This window comes from Capra hircus, chromosome 7 (assembly GCF_001704415.2).
Source record: "Capra hircus breed San Clemente chromosome 7, ASM170441v1, whole genome shotgun sequence".
Classification (NCBI taxonomy): Eukaryota; Metazoa; Chordata; class Mammalia; order Artiodactyla; family Bovidae; genus Capra; species Capra hircus.
The window spans coordinates 20,396,083-20,415,738 of record NC_030814.1 but is presented as its reverse complement, the minus strand read 5'-3'; the positions used below and the strand labels follow the sequence as shown (position 1 = coordinate 20,415,738).

Genomic DNA, 19,656 nt, shown 5'->3' with positions numbered 1-19,656 from the left:
AATGCCAAAGAATGATCAAACTACCACACAATTGCAGTCATCTCATTTGCTAGGAAGGGCTCCGTATTTGGAAATAGGAACCCTAGGATCTAGTCCTAATTATGCCTTTAACTAAGCCACTCAATCAGCTAGTATTTTAACTGTTTTCGACCATAAAATCTGCGGTGAGGTGATGTTAGACAGGTGATTGCTAATTTCAGTCTCCCTCCTGGTTTCAAATTTCTATAATTCTAATAATCCTTCATGTGTTGTATAAATCTCTGATGCAGATGGTGAGTTGCACGTTGCTGATGAGATGGTTTGATCTTGCAGGCTGAACAAGTAATTGCCAACATTTGTTGAGGGTTTACCAAGTGCCAGGTGTAAAGAGTTGTACCTCACACAATCTCATTCATCTAATCCTTCCCACAGCCTTCTTAGGTAAGAATTAATAATCCTATTTTATAAACAAGGAGGCAGATAACTTACTCAGATGTTGACCTCAGTTTGTGCTTAGAAGTGTCATGTGGGAGTAGATTCCTCATTTCTAACATTTCTCTAATTCACACGCAAATTCTCCAGAGGTTAACATCTCAAGGAGCGCTTCAACGTTAAAAGCCATGTCCTTTTAGGAACGAAACAAGACTCAGTACATGAGTTTTCTCTGCGGAAAGAAAACCAGCAATTGCGCACAGTGTTGTACGCAGGGCACAGTGCCCTGCTGCCTAGGTGTGCGTGATTCTTGTGCCCAAGGGGACAAACTAGCAAGTTGAGTCGAAGCGGACTACCATAAAGCACGGTTCGCTCCCGAGGTCCGAGATGCGCTGCAGCTGCAGGATGTGCGCGTTGCGGCGCGCCGGCAGGTCAGCTCGGGCGCCTAGCTGCTGGAAGAGTCCATTAGGGACGGCCAAGGCAGGGTGTTTCGGTCGCCAGAGGACCGGACCTGGCGGCCCGCTGCGCAGACGAGGGCGCGCCTCCTTGGGCGGCCACCCCCGCTCCGCTGGTCAGGTGAGCGCAGCCCGGGGAGCCGTGTGTCCGATTGGAGCAGCTGGAGGAGGCCGAGGGGAGGGTGAGCGGGGGAGGATGGAGCCACCTTCCTGATGCGACCGCGGGAGAAAGACTTGGCAGCACCGGGCGAAGTGTGCGGACGCGAGCGGGAGGAGGAGCGACGATCGGGCGAAGGGAGGCTCGGCGGGGACCTCAGGGCGCGCGCGGATGTCGGTGTCCCCGGGGCCAGGTAGGCGGTGCCTCTGCGGGGTGGTCCTGCGAGCCTCTGGGTGGCCGCGGGAGCGCCGCAGCATCCCGGCCGTGCGGGGTGGGTCGCCCGCACCTGTTGCTGCTGGTGTGGGGGGCGAGCGAGCCATGCGCTGCGGCTCATCCAGGCATGCAGCCCGCGGCCACACCGCCTGGAGCAGCGGCGGGGCACCCTGCGGGGTAGCTGGCGTGGCTTTCCCCCATCCGCCCCTGCCAAAGCCGCCTAATCTCACGCAAGATGAGAAGCAAGCGAGCAGAGGGAAATAAAAGTTTTCTTCTCATTCTGCCTGTTTGAAACTTCAATTCTGGCTTGAGTTTTAGGCAGTCTGCTTGAAAAACAACTGATCTCTAGATCTGTCTTTAAGGCGCGCATTAGATAATAATGAATAACGGGAAGGTTGAGATAAATTGAAAGCGTCTTTTGGTTCCAAAACCGCTACAGTCGAAGAACTTTCAGGGAATTGATTTCAGGAAAGTAGGAATTAGCCTGGAACTGTATAATAATGTGTATTAAAAACGTATCCATTTTTAATGTTTTAAATTACTTCAAAATTGATTTTTTTCCCTTGAAACCAAAACTTAAGAAATTATGGCAGTTTTTATCAAGCGGAAAAGTTGATTTTAAGGTGCCGTGTTTACTTATTCTGAGTAACTTTTCTTTTAAACCATCTTTTCATGTTTCACTGAATCCACAGCCTTTAAAAATGTGTGTAATGTGTTTATATGTTAGCTGTACACTGTTTTAGAGATTACTGATATCAGATCTTAAGGATGCATAATTACTGACAATTAGAATAAAGCTCAAAAATGTACTTTAATACATTGCACATTAAATGCAAATACTTGCTGAAGTTATTACCTTATAATACTAAAGTTCTTTTTCCTCCTCAATGTGTCATTTATCAAAAGAGCCAGATAGAACCATAAAAAATATAAAAGGAAAAAAAGATGTTCTGTGTCTAGTAATGATACAAATGAACTCCAGCAATCTGTTTTTTGGGGGTTATTTCCTAGTCTGTAGGGAAATGCCAAATACACCTTGAACTGTGTTGCAGTAAAACATTTGAAATGTATGTGTTTAGATACAACGTCCTGGCTCTGCCATTAATACAGTGACTTTGGACATTCATTCACCCTTCTGTGCCTTAGTTTCTTCATTTATAAAGTAAAGGGATTGGACTAGGTGCTTGAAAAGACTTAATTCAGCTAGAAATGAAATATCTCAAGGTTATAACTTTTAAAAAAAGGAGTTCAGTTCAGTTCAGTCGCTCAGTCATGTCTGACTCTTTGTGACCCCATGAATCGCAGCACGCCAGGCCTTCCTGTCCATCACCAACTCCCGGGGTTCACTCAGCCAAAATGTATACACTGGAAATAAGTATGACCCAAACTGGTCCATATTCCTGTTTCCATGAGTGACAATAGCAGTTGCCCAGTATTGAATGCTTGCTAGCTAATGAATTCTGAGAAGCCCTTTATATAGATTATTTAACACTCACAACAAGATGTAAATTAAATAGTATTACCCAGTTTACCGATAATGCCACTAATTGTAGACTAGATAATGTAAATAACTGTAGACTAGAATGTAAGTCCGTAATGGAGGTGAAGGTAAATTATGAAACACATGGAGTTTTAATATCATCAGATATAGAAATGATGAATTAGCTACACCTTTATTATATTTTAATAACAGTTATATTTTGTGTTGTATATATACTTAACAAATATTGAGTGCTAATTATATTCATTGTCAGAAAATGATAACATAAGGTTTATTTGGAACACAAATACTTTTGTAATAATCATGGATAGAAATGATATTAGGAAGGCTAGGGTTACACAAAAGTATTTCAGATATCTTTCTAGTTGGAGGTATCATTGGCCTTGGTACATGCAAAGAAAAAGTGTTCACAAAGGAATCAGCTAACCCTTTTGTACATATTCCCATGATGAGTGGTAATAGTATGCCACATTTTTCGAAAGTCCACTATATACCAGCTTTGTATTTACTTGGCAAATGTTATTTGATTTGCAGATGAAGAAACTGAAGCAGAAAGATCTATGCTCTGGAAAGGTCCACAAAGAAAACACATTTTAACTCAGATTAGGTGTGTGATCTTTTATTGCTCAGAAATTCACAGGCTGTGAACATAGCATTGAAATCCTCAAGCACTGGGAGGAGGCTTGCAGCCAAACTAGACTAATCCCTTTTATTTTATATTTGGGGAAACTGGAACTTTCTAAGTTAAGAGACTCACTTAAAGTCACATATTCTGTTTTCCCATTTATGACTTTAGATCTGTACATTCCCAGAAACAAATAAGTGAGACGCATGTTAACAGATGAACTTGGTCATCAAGTGTTTAGTTTATTGCCTCTCAACCAAATGCTGCCTCATGCCCTTTTTAATATTGCTGACCTACTGTTATTAAAAATTTCAAGGTTGCCCCAATTAGGACACAATATCTTTGAGGACAGTGACTCTATTTTGTATTTTTCTAGTATCTGTAGGATTTAGCAAAGTGATATATTGAGTAAATGGCTTTGCTACCTGTTTACCTGTGACAAGGGTCCACAGTTTGGATCTCGTTTTGATGCATTAGACCCAGGGTTTGCACAGTGAAATCACTATACCATCACCACTTTGGCTTTGTGTACAGAGCAACTAGACAATTGATACATGCTCAGAAAGTATATTAAGCTGCTTGGATGATGATTATTTAATTTTACTATCAAATGTGAATAATATGTTACCATGGAGATGGATGGGCATTTCCCTGATTTCGTGGGGGAAAAAAAATCGCATAGCTAAGTATTACACAGTTGAGTGTACACATCTCTCTAACTTGCAGATAACTTTTTTTCCAGTTGTAAAGTTAATACAAATTCCTGTAGAAAATTCAAACAGTACAGAAAAAAATAAAAGAAAAATCACCAGGAACTCCACTGTCCAAAGGTTTTGGTGACCATCCAGCCAGAGAGATGTCTTCCTTCTATTAACTCCCACGTAATCAGGGTGAGAGCTGAATTATTTATTTAAACCGTTGATGGTTTAAAGCTCTATTTAGTCTTAGTACTCTCTCACTCAGCTGTTCTATAAACAAAGATGTTTGCTGAGAAATGAAGATAAGCATGCCGCTAATAAACTGGACTCTTGCCCTCTCATGCAGAATGAAGTAGTACAGAAAATTGATTTTGCCACATAATGCATGTCTGTTTTTTTCCCTTCAGCGGGCAGGACAGAAGGCATCTTTGAATGTATGGAGGATTCTCTGATATGTTGGGATGTCCGGCCACACAGGAAGCCAGAGCAACAGAGCTCTGTGGTCCTGATAAGAGGTGTGGCAGAGGAGAGGAGGGTGGAACTGGGACACAGGAGGCTGTGGTGATACAAAGGCTGTGTTTTCTGATTCCACTGTGACACACTATACACTTTAAAATGTTCCACACCAAGTCCCTCCCACAGCTGTTGGGCAGGTGGTCACGGGGCCCTTTCGGGTGCAGTCAGGCGTAAGTCTGCCTGTCCCTCTGAGTGGGGGCAGGATGCTGAAAGGGCAATTTCTCATTCATTTATTCAGGATTCTGAAAACTCAGAATGGAGTGCCTTTCATCTAAAGGAGTCAAACGGACTGTTGGGATAGTGGTCCATCCATGAGTTTTGAACTAATACAAAGTTATTAGTTATAAAGGAAGGCTGGGGCTTCTATTTGAGAGGGACAATGCCAGCTTGCTCTCTATGCATTTGAATGTCTTTACATTGTAAATGTTAGTTTTAAAGATTATTTGATTATTTGCATTTCATAAATTTATATGTCATTTAAAATTCCTTCTCCCTGGGCATGTTTTCTTGATTCGTACTATGTATTTGGGAGTAGCATTCTTTCATGCTTTACTTTATTAGGGGCTTAACATGGCTTAAGTCCAACCATCTGTTCTAGTCTTGGCACATCAGCACATTAGTGGTGGTGGTAGGGGCTAAATAAAATTCCCACAATTTAAAGGTTAGGGAAAGAGCTACCTTTATGAATAGATTTCAAACGATTCTCAGCAAGACAATAGTGCAGAAGTGGAGTAAAAATGCATTTCATTCTCTGAAGCACAAGGTCCCCTGTCTGTCTTTAGTTTTGCTGAAAGGCAATTAGCATTTCAGCTAGCCAATTTGCTTACATGCAACGAAGTACTTGGGTTTATAATTTGCTGCTTTCTGTCTGAAGCTGTTGAGTCCAGCTCTTATGTAATCCTCTCCCAAGTAGCCTTCTCTCCAGCATAGTTATTGTTGCTGGTCTTAAATAACTAATCAACAGAGAGTTTTCCTTGCCTTCAACTGTAGGGTGCCATAGGGCATGGAAAATGAAATGCCAAGCTAATAAGGGGATGATTGTAATTATTAAATAGTCATTATTGAAATGGGGCATAGGTTGAAAGATGCTGAATAGCTTCAAATCAAATGCAACTTCAAAAAGGCATTGTGTGGTACTCTTAACAGTTTCTTTCTGCATGTAGTATGTGCAATAAACAAAGGGTATATATTAATATGTTGGAATTAATTGAGGAAGGTGATGACTCAAAATTAACAAAGAAGAAGCAATTCTTAATTATTTATATTGACTTTGCTCTTTTCTGCAAGAAAATTCTGTAGGGAGTATGTTTAAAGAGAAAATATTTTATTTCTTAAGTGTTACAGCAAATAAACAAGTGCTCTGAGGCATATTGTGGAAATAATTCAAGGGTTTGTAATATGAATGCTAGTTGGAAATAAGATTTTGTAAGCTTCTTTAGTCATGAATTCTGATTATTAGGGTGCTATTAGTATATTTCATGCATATACTGATATCCCTCTGAAAGAGCCACTGTATATTATGATAATCCTTTTGTTAGGATAATTGGAATAATATTATCCTTTAATCCATGTCATGGGGCAGTAATTCAATTTAGCTCATCTTTTAATACAATCCTGTTTTTGCAAAGTTATACTTATGTAATTATTTGGAAGTAAAATAATACACTCCTCATTTTTCAAAGAATGTTTAACTGAAAGAAGGCATGTATTAGATACAAGCCTTGTAAGTGATCATTATAATTGAGAACATATATGAAAGGACTGCATGAGCTTTATATTTCCAGTCTGTGATATAAAGAAAAAGCCCTATCTGCAGCTATAAATAGAGTGGTTCGTATATTGTTCAACTGCATTCACCAGTGTTGATGAGTAGGAATGAATCAAAGGCTTACCTGTCCTCTGGTAGACTAGTCAACTCAGGATGGAAAGTGTCCTGGAAACAGGGGGACTTGGTCTGCACTTTGAAGAGTGGTAAAGGAGGGGGAGTGCTGAGAGGTAGAGAGAAAGGCCTGGGGAATGTCTTGGATCAAAGGTGGACAGGTAAGAATGATCCGGCTGTCTTGTCCCAGATACGCATTAGCTCAGCTTGTTGACAGAAGAGAAAAAGATGACTGCGGTGGTATGAATTTTTTTTTTAATTGAGATATAATTCACTTACCAAAAAAAAAAAAAATTCACCTTTCAAAGTAGACAATTCAGTGTCACTTCATGTATTTACAGATTTGTGCCGCTGTTACCACTGTCATTCCAGAACATTTTCATCACCTCAAAAAGAAATCCTGTTCCCATTCACCATCACTTCCTGTTCTCTCCCCACTCTCAAGTCTTTGGCAACCAATCTGCTTTCTGTCCCTATAGACGTGCCTCTTTTAGACATGCTATATGCATGGAGTCATCCAGTACATGGCCTTTTGTGTCTGCCTTCTGTCACTTACCTGATATTTGCAAGGTTCGTCACATGGTAGTGTGTTTGTACACGTAAAGTACTTTGTTCCTTTTTATGGCTGAATAATAATTCCATTCTGTGAATTTATACTACTTTTTGTTTGTCCATTCATCAATTGATGGACATTTAGATTGTTTCTAATTTTTAACTATTATGGTACGGACAAGTTTGTGTACAAGTTTTTGTGTGAATAAATGCTTTCAGTTCTCCTGGTTAGGAGTGGAATTGCTGGGTCAATGGAGAGGTGAATAAAATAGCCAGGATGCATTTAGAAGAACTTTATCCCTTCTATACGTTCTGTTAAGCTCAGTGTCGCCATATAAGGCTGATGATTCAGGTTTGACCTGAAGTTTTATCACTTAGAACTCTACTTGCATAGATCTCTGCCAATTGTGTGTGTGCTAAGTTGTTCCAGTTGTTTCTGACTCTTTGCAATGCTATGAACTGTAGCCCACTAGGCTCCTCTGTCCATGGGGATTCTCCAGGCAAGAATACTAGAGTGGGTTGCCCTCCCCTCCTCCTATGAACTGTAGCCCACTAGGCTCCTGTGTCTATGGGGATTCTCCAGGCAAGGATACTAGAGTGGGTTGCCCTCTCATCCTTCAGGGGATCTTCCCGACTTAGGGACTGAATCCACGTCTCTTATGTCTCCTGCATTGGCAGGTGGGGTCCTTACCACTAGTGCCACCTAGGAAGCCCAGATCTTTGCCAATTATAATTCATTTAATACAACCAACCTGTGATAAAACAAAATAAAAGAACAGTTTGCAACCATTGACTTCTCCCTCACTAGCGGCTGTAGGTTTTCTTAAGTTGGGAAGTATGGTAATGGCTGGTAGAATGCTTGACCTTTCTAGGATATGCAAAAATAAAAGATGTGATTGTATATTACATGATGCACCCTGAATTCAGCTTTCTGATGACTTCTGTCCTTTTGGTAGGCACTCATCTAAATGATATGGTTGAATTGACAAAATGAGATAAATTTATTTTTTCTTCTAAAGTAAATTACAGAGCTTTAAAATGTTATTTTGTTAAGGAGGGCAGTTCATAGATTATTTGATTGAAAGTCGGGCTTTAAGTAAAAGACATGTTCAGTTCACTAATGTATAGTTTGTCAGATATCACTAATTCTGTGGTGCATGTTTGTATGTGTCCATTTGTGTATTTATCTGAAACCTTAAGTAATTTCCTGAAAGGGTCTGATGTACTTTATGAAATAAACTGACATTTGAACGAATTTGTCTAATTTTGGATGAGGCGAAATATTTTAAGCTCTTTTGAAAAACCTGATGTATTTGCTCAGGGCCTTATGATTTGGGCTCCTCTTGTGGCTCAGCTGGTAAAGCATCCACTTGCAATATGGGAGACCTGGGTTTGATCCCTGGGTTGGGAAGATCCCCTGGAGAAGGGAAAGGCTACCCACTCCAGTATTCTGGCCTGGAGAATCCCATGGACTGTATAGTCTATGGAGTCGCAAAGAGTCAGACACGACTGAGCGACTTTCACTTTATGATTTGGAGCATATGTTCACATAAATTAATTCATGTAATCTAAATAACCACCATTGTTAGAGCCACTTTGACCTCCTGATGGCAATATATTCATGCATTTTTAAATTTTAATTATTTATTTTAAAATTAAATTTATTAATGTAGAGTTGATTTACAGTGTTGTGGTAGTTTCTGTTGTACCCTGCATTTTTCACAAGTTGGAATTTTCAACTGAGGCACCAAAAAAGTTGTATATCAAATGTCAAAGTGAGTTGCGAGAAATTATCAGGACTGAGTTTCAAAGAAGATAACAGGAACTAATTGGATAATTTTAAAATTTCTTCATATAAAGTAAAAGTTAAGTCCGAGAGAGGCTTTTCTGGGGAGAATTTATATTGGAAATCCGTGGAAGTGCTGTGACTATCCCGTCTTGTGTATATCTGTGTGTATGTGTATTAGTTGCTCAGTTGTGTCTGACTGTTTGCAACCCATGGGCTGTAGCCTGCCAGACTTCTCTGTCCATGGGATTCTCCGGGCAGGAATACTGGAGTGGGTTGCCATTCCCTTCTCCAGGGGATTTTCCCAATTTAGGGGTCAAACCTGGGTCTCTTACATTGCAGGCAGATTCTTTACCATCTGAGTTTGTGCCTCTTCTTGAATGTGGTGGGAAGGGCTTCGGCTCTGCTTGGAGAGTCTGATTTGTGGTTGAGGACAGAAGCAAAAATGTTACCAAGAGAACTCAGCACGATGGAGGGATGTGTCTGGTGCTGCTGTGCATCAGCTCCCATAGCAGCGAAGGGAAGTGAGCCCCAAGAGCCAGCTATTGCACTCACAGTAGGGATGTTAGCTGAAGTCATTTTCAAAGAATCTTGCCTAAGAGGACAGCTTGTGGAAGGCCCTGGTTGGGGTAAAAGAAGAGTTAGTGTTAAATTAATTAGAGCTTTGATTGTTAATGTGAGTTTGCCAGTAAATAGGTATTATTATGAAAGCTTTCAAACATGTACATAAATAGAATAGTAAAATGAACGCCCTTATACCTACTGCTCAGAATTGACAGTTTTCAAGATTTTCTGTGTTTGTTTCATGTATCAACATATCACAGGAGGAAGCTGTAAAAATATGGTTATTTTCTTATGTAATCAGAATTCTGTTATCTTACGTAACAAAATTAACAATAATCCCATAGTCTCGTTCACTAGTGAGTTCATTTTCAAATTTCCTTGATTGTCTTAAATATGTCTTTTTAGAGTTTGATTCTTCTAATTAGGATGTAAATAATTCTTAGCTGTTCCTTCTGACAGAATCTCAAAGTCTTTTTGAATCTCCCTTTTCCCCCCATACCTTTGATGTGTTGAAGAAATTTGGTAATTTATCACCTGGTGTATCTGTGTTCTGCATTTGTTTCTTTCTTTTTGGAATACTTAATGAGTTTCTTTATCCTCTGTTTTATTTTTTGCCTAGTAAACTGGGAGTTAGCTGTCAAGCCTCCATTGGATTCAGGTGCTGTCTTTTGGACAATATAGGTAGTGCTGTAAACTTTATATGGTATTTATATGGACATGTCTGGTTCTCTGTCTTTAGTGACACTAGGCGTCAGCAGTGGACTTGAATTTAAATCAATAGTCAGAAAGCCCAGTCTCTACATTCAGAAGTTTCCCATTAACATCCCACCCCCAGTTTTACTGAGATATGATTGACATGTAACACTATTATTTTAAGGTGTACAACAAAATGATTTGATATATGTGTATATTGCAAAATTATTACCACAGTAGTTTAGATAACATCCCCCTCCTCACATAGCTATAAATATGTTTTCTTGTAATGAGAACTTTTAAGGTTTAGCAGCTTTTGAATATATAATACCATCTTGTTAGCTGTAATCATCATGCTGTGTATTACATTCTGGGAAGAACTTATAACTGGGAGTTTATATTTTTTGAACACCTTTACCCATTTTCACCTCCATCTCCCTCTGGCAGCCGCAATGTAATCTGTTTCTGAGTTTGTTTTTTAAAATGCCACATATAAGTAAGATCATACAATATTTATCTTTCTTTGTATGACTTGTTTCACTTAGCATAAAATCCTCAAGGTGTATCCATGCTGTAAAAATGGCAAGATTTCCTTCTTTTTTATGGCCAAATAATATTCCTCTGTGTGTGTGTGTGTGTGTGTGTGTGTGTGTGTGTGTGTGTGTGTGTATGTGTGTGTGTATACACATGTTTATCACATTATCCATTCAATCCATTCATTCGTTGATGGGCACTTAGGTTGTTGCTATGTTTTGGCTGTTGTAAATAATGCTACAGTGAACACGGTGATACAGATACCTCTTTGAGATAGTGATGTTGTTTCCTTCAGATATATACCTTGTAGGGGAATTGCTGGATCCTATGATGGTTCTATTTTTCGTATCTTGGAGGAACCTTTATAATGTTTTCTACAGTGGCTGCACCAATTACATTCCCTCCAACAGTGCCCAACTTCTTTTCTCCACATCCTTATCAACACGTCTCTTGTCTTTTTTATTACAGCCATTCTAACAGTGTGAGGTGATATTTTATTGTGGTTTTGATTTCATTTCCCTGATGGTTAATGATGTTGAACATCTTTTCATGTACCTGTTTGCTCATTTTTATGTCTTCTTTGGGAAATGTCTGTTCAGTTCCTCTGCCTATATTTTAATCAGATATTTTTGGTATTCAGTTTATGAATTCTTTATATCTTTTGGATAGTAAATTTTTATTAGATACACGATTTGCACATATTTTCCTCCATTCTGCAGGTTTCCTTTTCATTTTGCTGATGGCTTCTTTTGCTGAGTGGAAGCTTTTTAGTTTAGTGTGGTCCTACTTGCTTAGTTTTGCTTTTGTTGAGTTTCCTTTTGATGTGAAATATAAAAAATCATTGCCAGAACCAGTGTCAGGGAGCTTACCCCTTCGGTTTTCTTCTAGGAGTTTTATGGTTTCAGGTCTTGCATTAGAATCTTTAATCTTTTTTTTTTTTTTTAATCTAATTGTTTCACCCATGAATGGTCATTTCTTTAGTTATTTTTTTGGAAGTTGCAAACAGGTGGTTTTCTAACTCTGTCCCTCTTGCCACATTAACTGGAAATTTTTTAAGGAAAACTTTTTCCTTAACTAGGCTATTTGGTTACTCTGAAAAGGAATTTACCTAGAATAGATAGGATAAATATTTAATTCTTTCCCTTTAAATGTTAATTTCAGAGTAAGGAGTTGATGCCCTGGTTGCATTTAGTAGTGACCAAGGAGATCAGTTCTGGGTGTTCATTGGAAGGACTGATGCTGAAGCTGAAACTCCAGTACTTTGGCCACCTCACGCAAAGAGTTGATTCATTGGAAAAGACTCTGATGCTGGGAAGGATTGGGAGCAGGAGGAGAAGGGGATGATAGAGGATGAGATGGCTGGATGGCATCACCGACTTGATGGACATGAGTTTGGGTAAACTCCGGGAGTTGGTGATGGACAGGGAGGCTTGGCGTGCTGCGATTCATGGGGTCTCAAAGAGTTGGACACGACTGAGCGACTGAACTGAACTGAATGACACAGACAGAATGATTGATTTTTGTATCCTTTTAAACTTAAGGGTTTATATATTCCGTGTGTTTCAAACAGTTGCAGTCTTTACCCTCTTAGATAGACAAAATTTTAATCTTTGGCCAATGGAAACCCTTTCATGTTCCTCTTGTGCCCCATTGACGTGACCTCATTAATCTTCAGTAGCTTCCTTGCTGGTATGAGATGTTCAGGTTCATTTTATATATTTTCTTCCCCAGGTAATCAGTTATTCCTCTAATGACCCTTGGTTCCTTTTAGTGGGGAGTGATGTTTAGAAACAAAAATGTGGGCTCTCGTAATGCTTACTGTTATGGATTTGTCATTACTTTTAAGCCTTTTTAATGTTCAACAGTCAGGAAACACCTGTTTGTACAAAAAAAAAAAAAGTCATGAGGTGCTACTGCTATTTCCAACTTAGGGTTAACCTTATAAAGACTTGGCATAGCTTCTTTGCTTTGATTATCATTTCTTTCTTATGTAGTTACCTATTATTTGTTCTGTCCTACAACATATACAGTTTCAATATATATATTCTACAGTGTGTAAAATATGGTCTTGAAATGTGTATTCTACAATATACAAATTTAATTTAAACATAATAATACTGATACTACCGCTGACAGTAAGAATACTGAATGAAGTATAAACTTTCACTGAAGCAGAGTGTTTTTCCTTGGAATTTATTCTGCTTAGGTCAGATGGTCAAAATACTATGTTCTAAAGCCACTAGAAAGAATTATTTTGTCAGTGATTATATCACCACTTGATATACAGTTAATCTTACTTGTTTCAGTTTGTTTGTCCATATGTAGTTCTGTCTGCAAAAGAAACACTGGCAACATAATTCCAGGCCTAGTAAAAGTGGTTACCTGTGGGTGGAGGGAGAAAGGAATAGGTGGATAGAAGTGAGAATTCTCTCAATATACCTTGTTATACTATAGGTTTGAGCTTTATTCATGGAAATGCATTATATATTTTGAAAATAAAAATCAGATTCAAAAATTACCTATACCTAGAGATGTCAAGTGAAAGAGGAGTGAAAAGTTGACTTAAAGCTCAACATTCAGAAAACTAAGATCATGGCATCTGGTCCCATCACTTCATGGGAAATAGATGGGGAAATGGTAGAAACAGTGGCAGACTTTATTTTGGGGGGCTCTAAAATCACTGCAGATGGTGATTGCAGCCATGAAATTAAAAGATACTTACTCCTTGGAAGGAAAGTTATGACCAACCTAGACAGCATATTGAAAAGCAGAGACATTGGCAACAAAGGTCCGTCTAGTCAAGGCTATGGTTTTTCCAGTGGTCATGTATGGATGTGAGAGTTGGACTGTGAAGAAAGCTGAGCGCCGAAGAATTGATGCTTTTGAACTCTGGTGCTGGAGAAGACTCTTGAGAGTCCCTTGGACAACAAGGAGATCCAACCAGTCCATCCTAAAGGAGACCAGTCCTGGGTGTTCATTGGAAGGACTGATGCTGAAGCTGAAACTCCAATACTTTGGCCACCTGATGCGAAGAGTTGACTCATTGGAAAAGACTCTGATGCTGGGAGGGATTGGAGGCAGGAGGAGAAGGGAACGACCGAGGATGAGATGGCTGGATGGCATCACCGACTCAATGCACATGAGTTTGGGTAGATTCCGGGAGTTGGTGATGGACAGGGAGGCCTGGTGTGCTGCGATTCATGGGGTTGCGAAGAGTCGGACACGACTGAGCGACTGAATTGAACTGAACTGAGAGATGTCAAATAGTCTGCTGAATAAATTCCAAATTTAGAGGTGAAGTTTGGCAGGAGATGTACATTTGGAAGACTGTGTTTAAAGCAGTGAGGTCAATGAGATCCCAGTGAGAGTGAGTGTAGTTGCAGAAAAGGTCTGGGATTGGGACCTGGACTGTTTTATCACACAGACATCAGAAGACAGGGATCCAGCAAAGGAGACTGAAGGGTACTTAGTGAGTGAGAAGGGAAAACAGATGAATGTGGCATCAGGAAGCCACATGAGAAAGTGACTCAAGAAGCAGGAAGTGACCAACCACCTGCTCTTTCAGTCACATTAAAAAAAAAAAATTTACTTTTTGGCTGTGGGCATATAGTTCCCAACCAGGGATGGAACCCACGTCCCCTGCATTGGAAGTGTGGATTCTTTTTTTTTTTTTTTGGCATTTGGGATCTTAGTTCCCTGACCAGGTATTGAACCCATGACTCCTGCAGTGAAAGCATGGAGTCTTAACCACTGGACCATCAGAAAAATCCCTGGAAGTGTGGATTCTTAACCACTGGTCTAGAAAAGTCCCTCAGTCATATTTTGTATTATGATTTTTCCAGCACATCCTAAACCACAAGAGCATATTTAAAAGAGTTATAGGAGGTGGCTGAACTTACAGAAATGGGAGATATTCAGGGTGGGAAAGGATGTGGTCTGATAATGGGAAAGTTAAGTCCAAGTTACAAGAGAAATTCAGGTAAGTCACTTCTTGTGAAACTTTCACTTCTAGTCTACATTCACAGAGCCTCAACTCTCTCATTTGATTTTGTAAGTTTAAATGAAACTCTGGATTTAAAATGGGGTGAAATTAAAATTTAATGTTGCAAGAAGTTACAAAAAGTATTATCTTTCATGAATTGTAAAAATAAAATACAGATAGAAAAATGATACATCTTTTTTTAAAAGGCAGTTAAACTTGATGATCGAAAGAAGGGACAATTAGCATGCTAGAAGGTGAGGGCAGAGTGGGTGGTATAACTTCAAGGTATTTTGTACCCTGGACACATTGATCAAAGGCAAAATAAAAAAAGGAGTAAAAGTCTGAGGGAGTCATTGCATTATCAGAAAAAGATTCCCTGTATTTCAGTTCATGATATCAGGTCTCCTAAGGCAAAGTCAAGAGATGAAAGATAGTGTAGTTGATACATACAATGAATTCTATTAAAGTCTTTTTCACTGGTGAATTTTCTTCAAATGTAAGTTTTGGGTAGAAACGATTTCATAGAAGCATGTGAAATAGACCTGTGTGGGGGGAACTGTGTTCTTTTCTGAAGTTGTATATTATAGCTGAAGGAAGAAAATGGATAATGGAGGATAAGGAAGGAAACAGGAAAGGTACAAAGATGATGAGAGATTTGTTTGTCTACATTCTTATTTTGATTGATATTTCTGCCTTTTTTTGTTTTAGAAGAACACTTGGGCACTAAACGTATCTAGAAGTTACCTATTTTATAATGGATTGAGAACACATTCATATAATTCTAAAGTTGTAATTCTTGGATTATATTAAGCCCTGGAGATTTACAGCTACAGTTCAAGTGTTAGGATGGGGATGTTAAATGATCTTTAGTTTTAGATCTCATTTAGAAAATGATCTTCAGTTTCAGAGTTCTATATTTTGGTATTTTGCTTTTCAAAATAGGGTTAGAAATGACCAAAGTAGAACATTTTCAAATGCAGTAGCTATGAAAAAAATAGAAAACCACAAAGAAACAGCAAAATCACTTCAAATTTCTTTTGCCTAAAGTTGGCCACGGTTTTTTCAGTACTTTTCCAGGAGGATATTCACTTGTATACATAGACATGTATGTATATTTAGTATTTATATTTTATATAAAGTATTTTATTTTAAATTAGCATGCTACATCATAAAATTCATTTAAAATAGACTATAATATTTTATAATATGATATTCTTCATTCTTTTAAATAATTATGTAATAAGATTGGATATGCATGCTCAGTCATGTCTGACTATTTGCGACTCCATGGACTGTAGCCCACCAGACTCCTTTGTCCATGGAACTATCTGGGTGAGAATACTGGAGTGGGTTGCCATGCCCTCCTCCAGGGGATCTTATCAACCCAGGAATCGAACTTGCATCCCTTGCATCTCCTGCATTAGCAGATTTTTCCAGCAATCATGTGCAAATCGTGTACTGATGTGAGAGTTGGACCAGAAAGAAGAATGAGCGCTGAAGAATTGATGCTTTCAAACTGTGGTATTGGAGAAGACTCTTGAAAGTCCCTTGGACTGCAAGGGGATCAAAGCAGTCAATCCTAAAATAAATCAATCCTGAATATTCATTGGCAGGACTGATGCTGAAGCTGAAGCTCCTATATTTTGGCCATCTGATGTAAAGAGCTGACTCGTTGGCAAGGACCCTGATGCTAGGAAAGATTGAGGGTAGGAGGAGAAGGGGGCAGCAGAGGATGAGATGGTTAGATAGCATCATCAGCTCAATGGACATGAATTTGAGCAAACTCTGGGAGACAGTGGACAGGAAAGCCTGGAGAGCTTCAGTCCATGGGTTCACAAAAAGTTAGACAAGACTGAGCAACTGAACAACGATCTTTTCTGTTCCACATTACTGTACAGTATCCATTTTTCATCACCCATCACAACTTGTTTTTAAAAATGGAACATTTTTGTTACGTTTCAGTAGAGAAATGCATGTGGAAATACAGTCAAGATTCTTTTTGCTTAACTTATGTGGAAATCAAACATCAAAGCAATAAACATAACCAAGCTGGTGCAAGTGATTTCCAATGCTTGACTTAGGTGTTCTGAGCATATTGGGCTATCCTGCATGGTATAATGCTGACTGTTTTCCATTAATGTCCCAATTTGATCGCTGTCAACTTCAACTGGTCTGCCAGACCATGGAGCACCATCCAGTGAGAAATCTGCAACACAAAACTTTACAAAACACTTTTGACATGTTCCATCAGCCACAGCATTGCCAACTACCTAGACAGTTCCATCTAGCTATTCTTAGCACATTGCCTAACCTAGAGTAACTGCTCATTAATTGTGCATTACTGTTATTAATTTACCCAATTAATACTGACAAAATGAAAGCAAAGAGGAACTAAAGAGCCTCTTGATAAGAGTGAAAGAGGAGAGTGAAAAAGCTAGCTTAAAACTCAGCGTTCACAAAACTAAGATCATGGCATCTGGTGCCATCACTTCATGGCAAATAGAAAAAGTAGAAACAGTGACAGATTTTATTTTCTTGGGCTCCAAAATCACTGTGGATGGTGATTGCAGCCATGAAATCAAAATACAGTTGCTCCTCGGAAGAAAGCTATGACAACCTAAACAGTATATTAAAAAGCAGGGGTACCACTTTGCCAACAAAGGTCCATATAGTCAAGGCTATGGTTTTTCCAGTAGTCATGTATGGATGCGAGAGTTGGACTATAAGGAAAGCTGACCACCGAAGAATTGATGCTTTTGAACTGTGGTGTTGGGAAAGACTCTTGAGAGCCCCTTGGACTGCAAGGAGATCCAGCCAGTCCATCCTAAAGGAGATCAGTCCTGAGTGTTCATTGGAAGGAGTGATGCTGAAGCTGAAACTCCAATACTTTGGCCGTCTGATACGAACAACTGACTCACTGGAAAAGACCCTGATGCTTGCTTCCTGTGTTCCTAACAAGGTGTGGAATTAGTTAATACTCTGGCTCAAGTTTTGTAGGTCATCCAGGAATATCAGGAACCCCGTGGTTTTGTTCTTTGAACGCAATGTTGCCGTTCATTCCCCTTCTGACCTTGAAGTCAGCACCCATGATAGAGTTTTGTTGTGCTTTTCCAACTTTCCTAAATTCTCAATGCTTCCATCTACCTCAGACAGCCTCCTTTTATTTTGATGTTGCTGCGTTAAGGGTGGGTGGGTGAGAGGATGGTCTGTACACAAGGCCGTCTAGATTGCCAGATCCGTTTCTCTTGACTGCGTGGACACTGAAGGCCTAGAGCCTGGAATCTGGCCCCTTGTGGCAGACGAGGGTGGGACTCCCCTGATGCTGCAGCTGTTCATTTTTCCTTCCTTTAACACTTGAGGGAACTTGAGTCCCAGAGAAGTGAATTGATTTGTCCAAAGTCACACAGGTGGGAAGATGGTTGAGATTAGCGTGGAGCCCACGTCTGACTCCAGCTCTAGTATTTACCTCCTGCTTGACCCCCAGCAGCATCCCACTGAGGATTTGTCCTGGCAGCATCCCGCTAGAGCCTTCGTAGCACCTATCACAGAATCTTCACATGCCAGGAATGCTTCCCAATGTCTTACAAAATCAAATGCCTGCAACTCTGCAGGGAGGCAGTCCGCAAGATGTGTAAGGAGTGAGTGGGTGTGTGTGCATCTGTGCAGATGCACACTTGTGCCTCTTTTTCCACCTTTGAATGGCATAAATATATGAAATATTCTACTTTCCTCTTTGACCCTAGACTGAGGAGACATGGGCAGGTTTCTGGAGAGCTAATTCTCTGTCCAAATAACAGCTGCCACTCAGATCCAGCCAATCAGTATTGTGTAAAAACATGGACTCAGATTTACCAATTCTGTGATTTTTCAAAATAGTCCAGAAATCCACTTTTAAAAAATGAAGAATTTTCACAGATGATCTTGGCAAACATTTTCTAGTGTTATTTTTTAAATACAGTTTAGACTAAAAAACATCTCTCTGGATTGAAACCTCAGTTTGTTTATGAAGCTCTCTCCCTTATTTTCCATAAGGGCAAATAATTCATTTAGAAAATACAAGCATCTAGATACTTAGTGAAAACAGATGGTATTCCATAAGTAGGTGCAGAATAGAAAGAAATCACACAAAGAATCTCTCCCCACCTTTTTTTAGGTTAATACTGAATCTCAGTGGAAAGACTAGAACTAATTAGAGCTGTTTTCAGCAAGACTTCAATTTCAAGAAAATTATTTTTACCTTTTGCTTTTGAGTTCTATGAAGAATTAAAAATTGTACAGTATTATGGGTGGCAAAAATTCTTTCAACCTCTTCATAATTTGAGAAATTGTTATTGATTGTTTTGGAAGATGGAGGGGTGCCATCTAATGGTGGTTCAAGAAACCTTTAGATACAGGACCCTTGTATTTCAAAGGAGCAAAAAGACAAGTGTGTCTTATCTCTTGACAGAAGACCTTTCAAATTTAGTGGCTGAATACAAATAACAGATTTCACTTTTGAAATGTAAATATAAACTTCTGTGTCATTTTCTATGCAATACTTTTTAAAGTTAACCCTTTTCTGTTTGAACAACTTTTTTAAAGCTGTAGGTGACAGCACTGATATGATTTTTTTGAATAAAGCATTTCTCAAAATTCTGAAAAAAAAAATTTAGTGGCTGCAAGAACATACCTTGACTTAATTTACTCCTTTTGCATTTGCCTCAAAGGATTTAGTGTAGTGAATCTTTCATTTTGTGTTTTGCCAAGGTGGAATTGAAAGAGCACAGATGAAACCCATAATCTTGTAGCACTCTACATAGACCTAGAATTGAAGCATTTCTACACTCTTCATCCTTTTTCCTCAGTGGGCATTTGTAATCCAGATATGAGCCGCTTGATCAGTTTTTAGGATACACTTATTTGGTGACTTACAAAAATGAGAGTACATGAGCTCATGGAAAATGAAGAAACATTACATAGAAGATAGATTCCAGAATAAATAAGAAAGCAACTTGGAGGTAACAAAGGCTATAAAGAGAATATTGTTGTTGGTATTTAGTCACTTAATCATGTCCAGCTCTTCTGTGACTTCATGGACTGTAGCTTGCCAG

General features: G+C 39.2%; 1 protein-coding gene across 1 annotated transcript in view; it reads left to right on the top strand.

Moving 5' to 3' along the window:
• Positions 1,064-19,656, top strand: part of ADGRV1 (adhesion G protein-coupled receptor V1) — a 542,844-nt gene continuing 524,251 nt past the window's right edge. Inside the window, exon 1 of the mRNA XM_018050044.1 lies at positions 1,064-1,216. Coding sequence (XP_017905533.1) covers positions 1,195-1,216 — 22 coding nt within the window. The 5' untranslated portion in view covers positions 1,064-1,194. The remainder of the gene's footprint in view (positions 1,217-19,656) is intronic.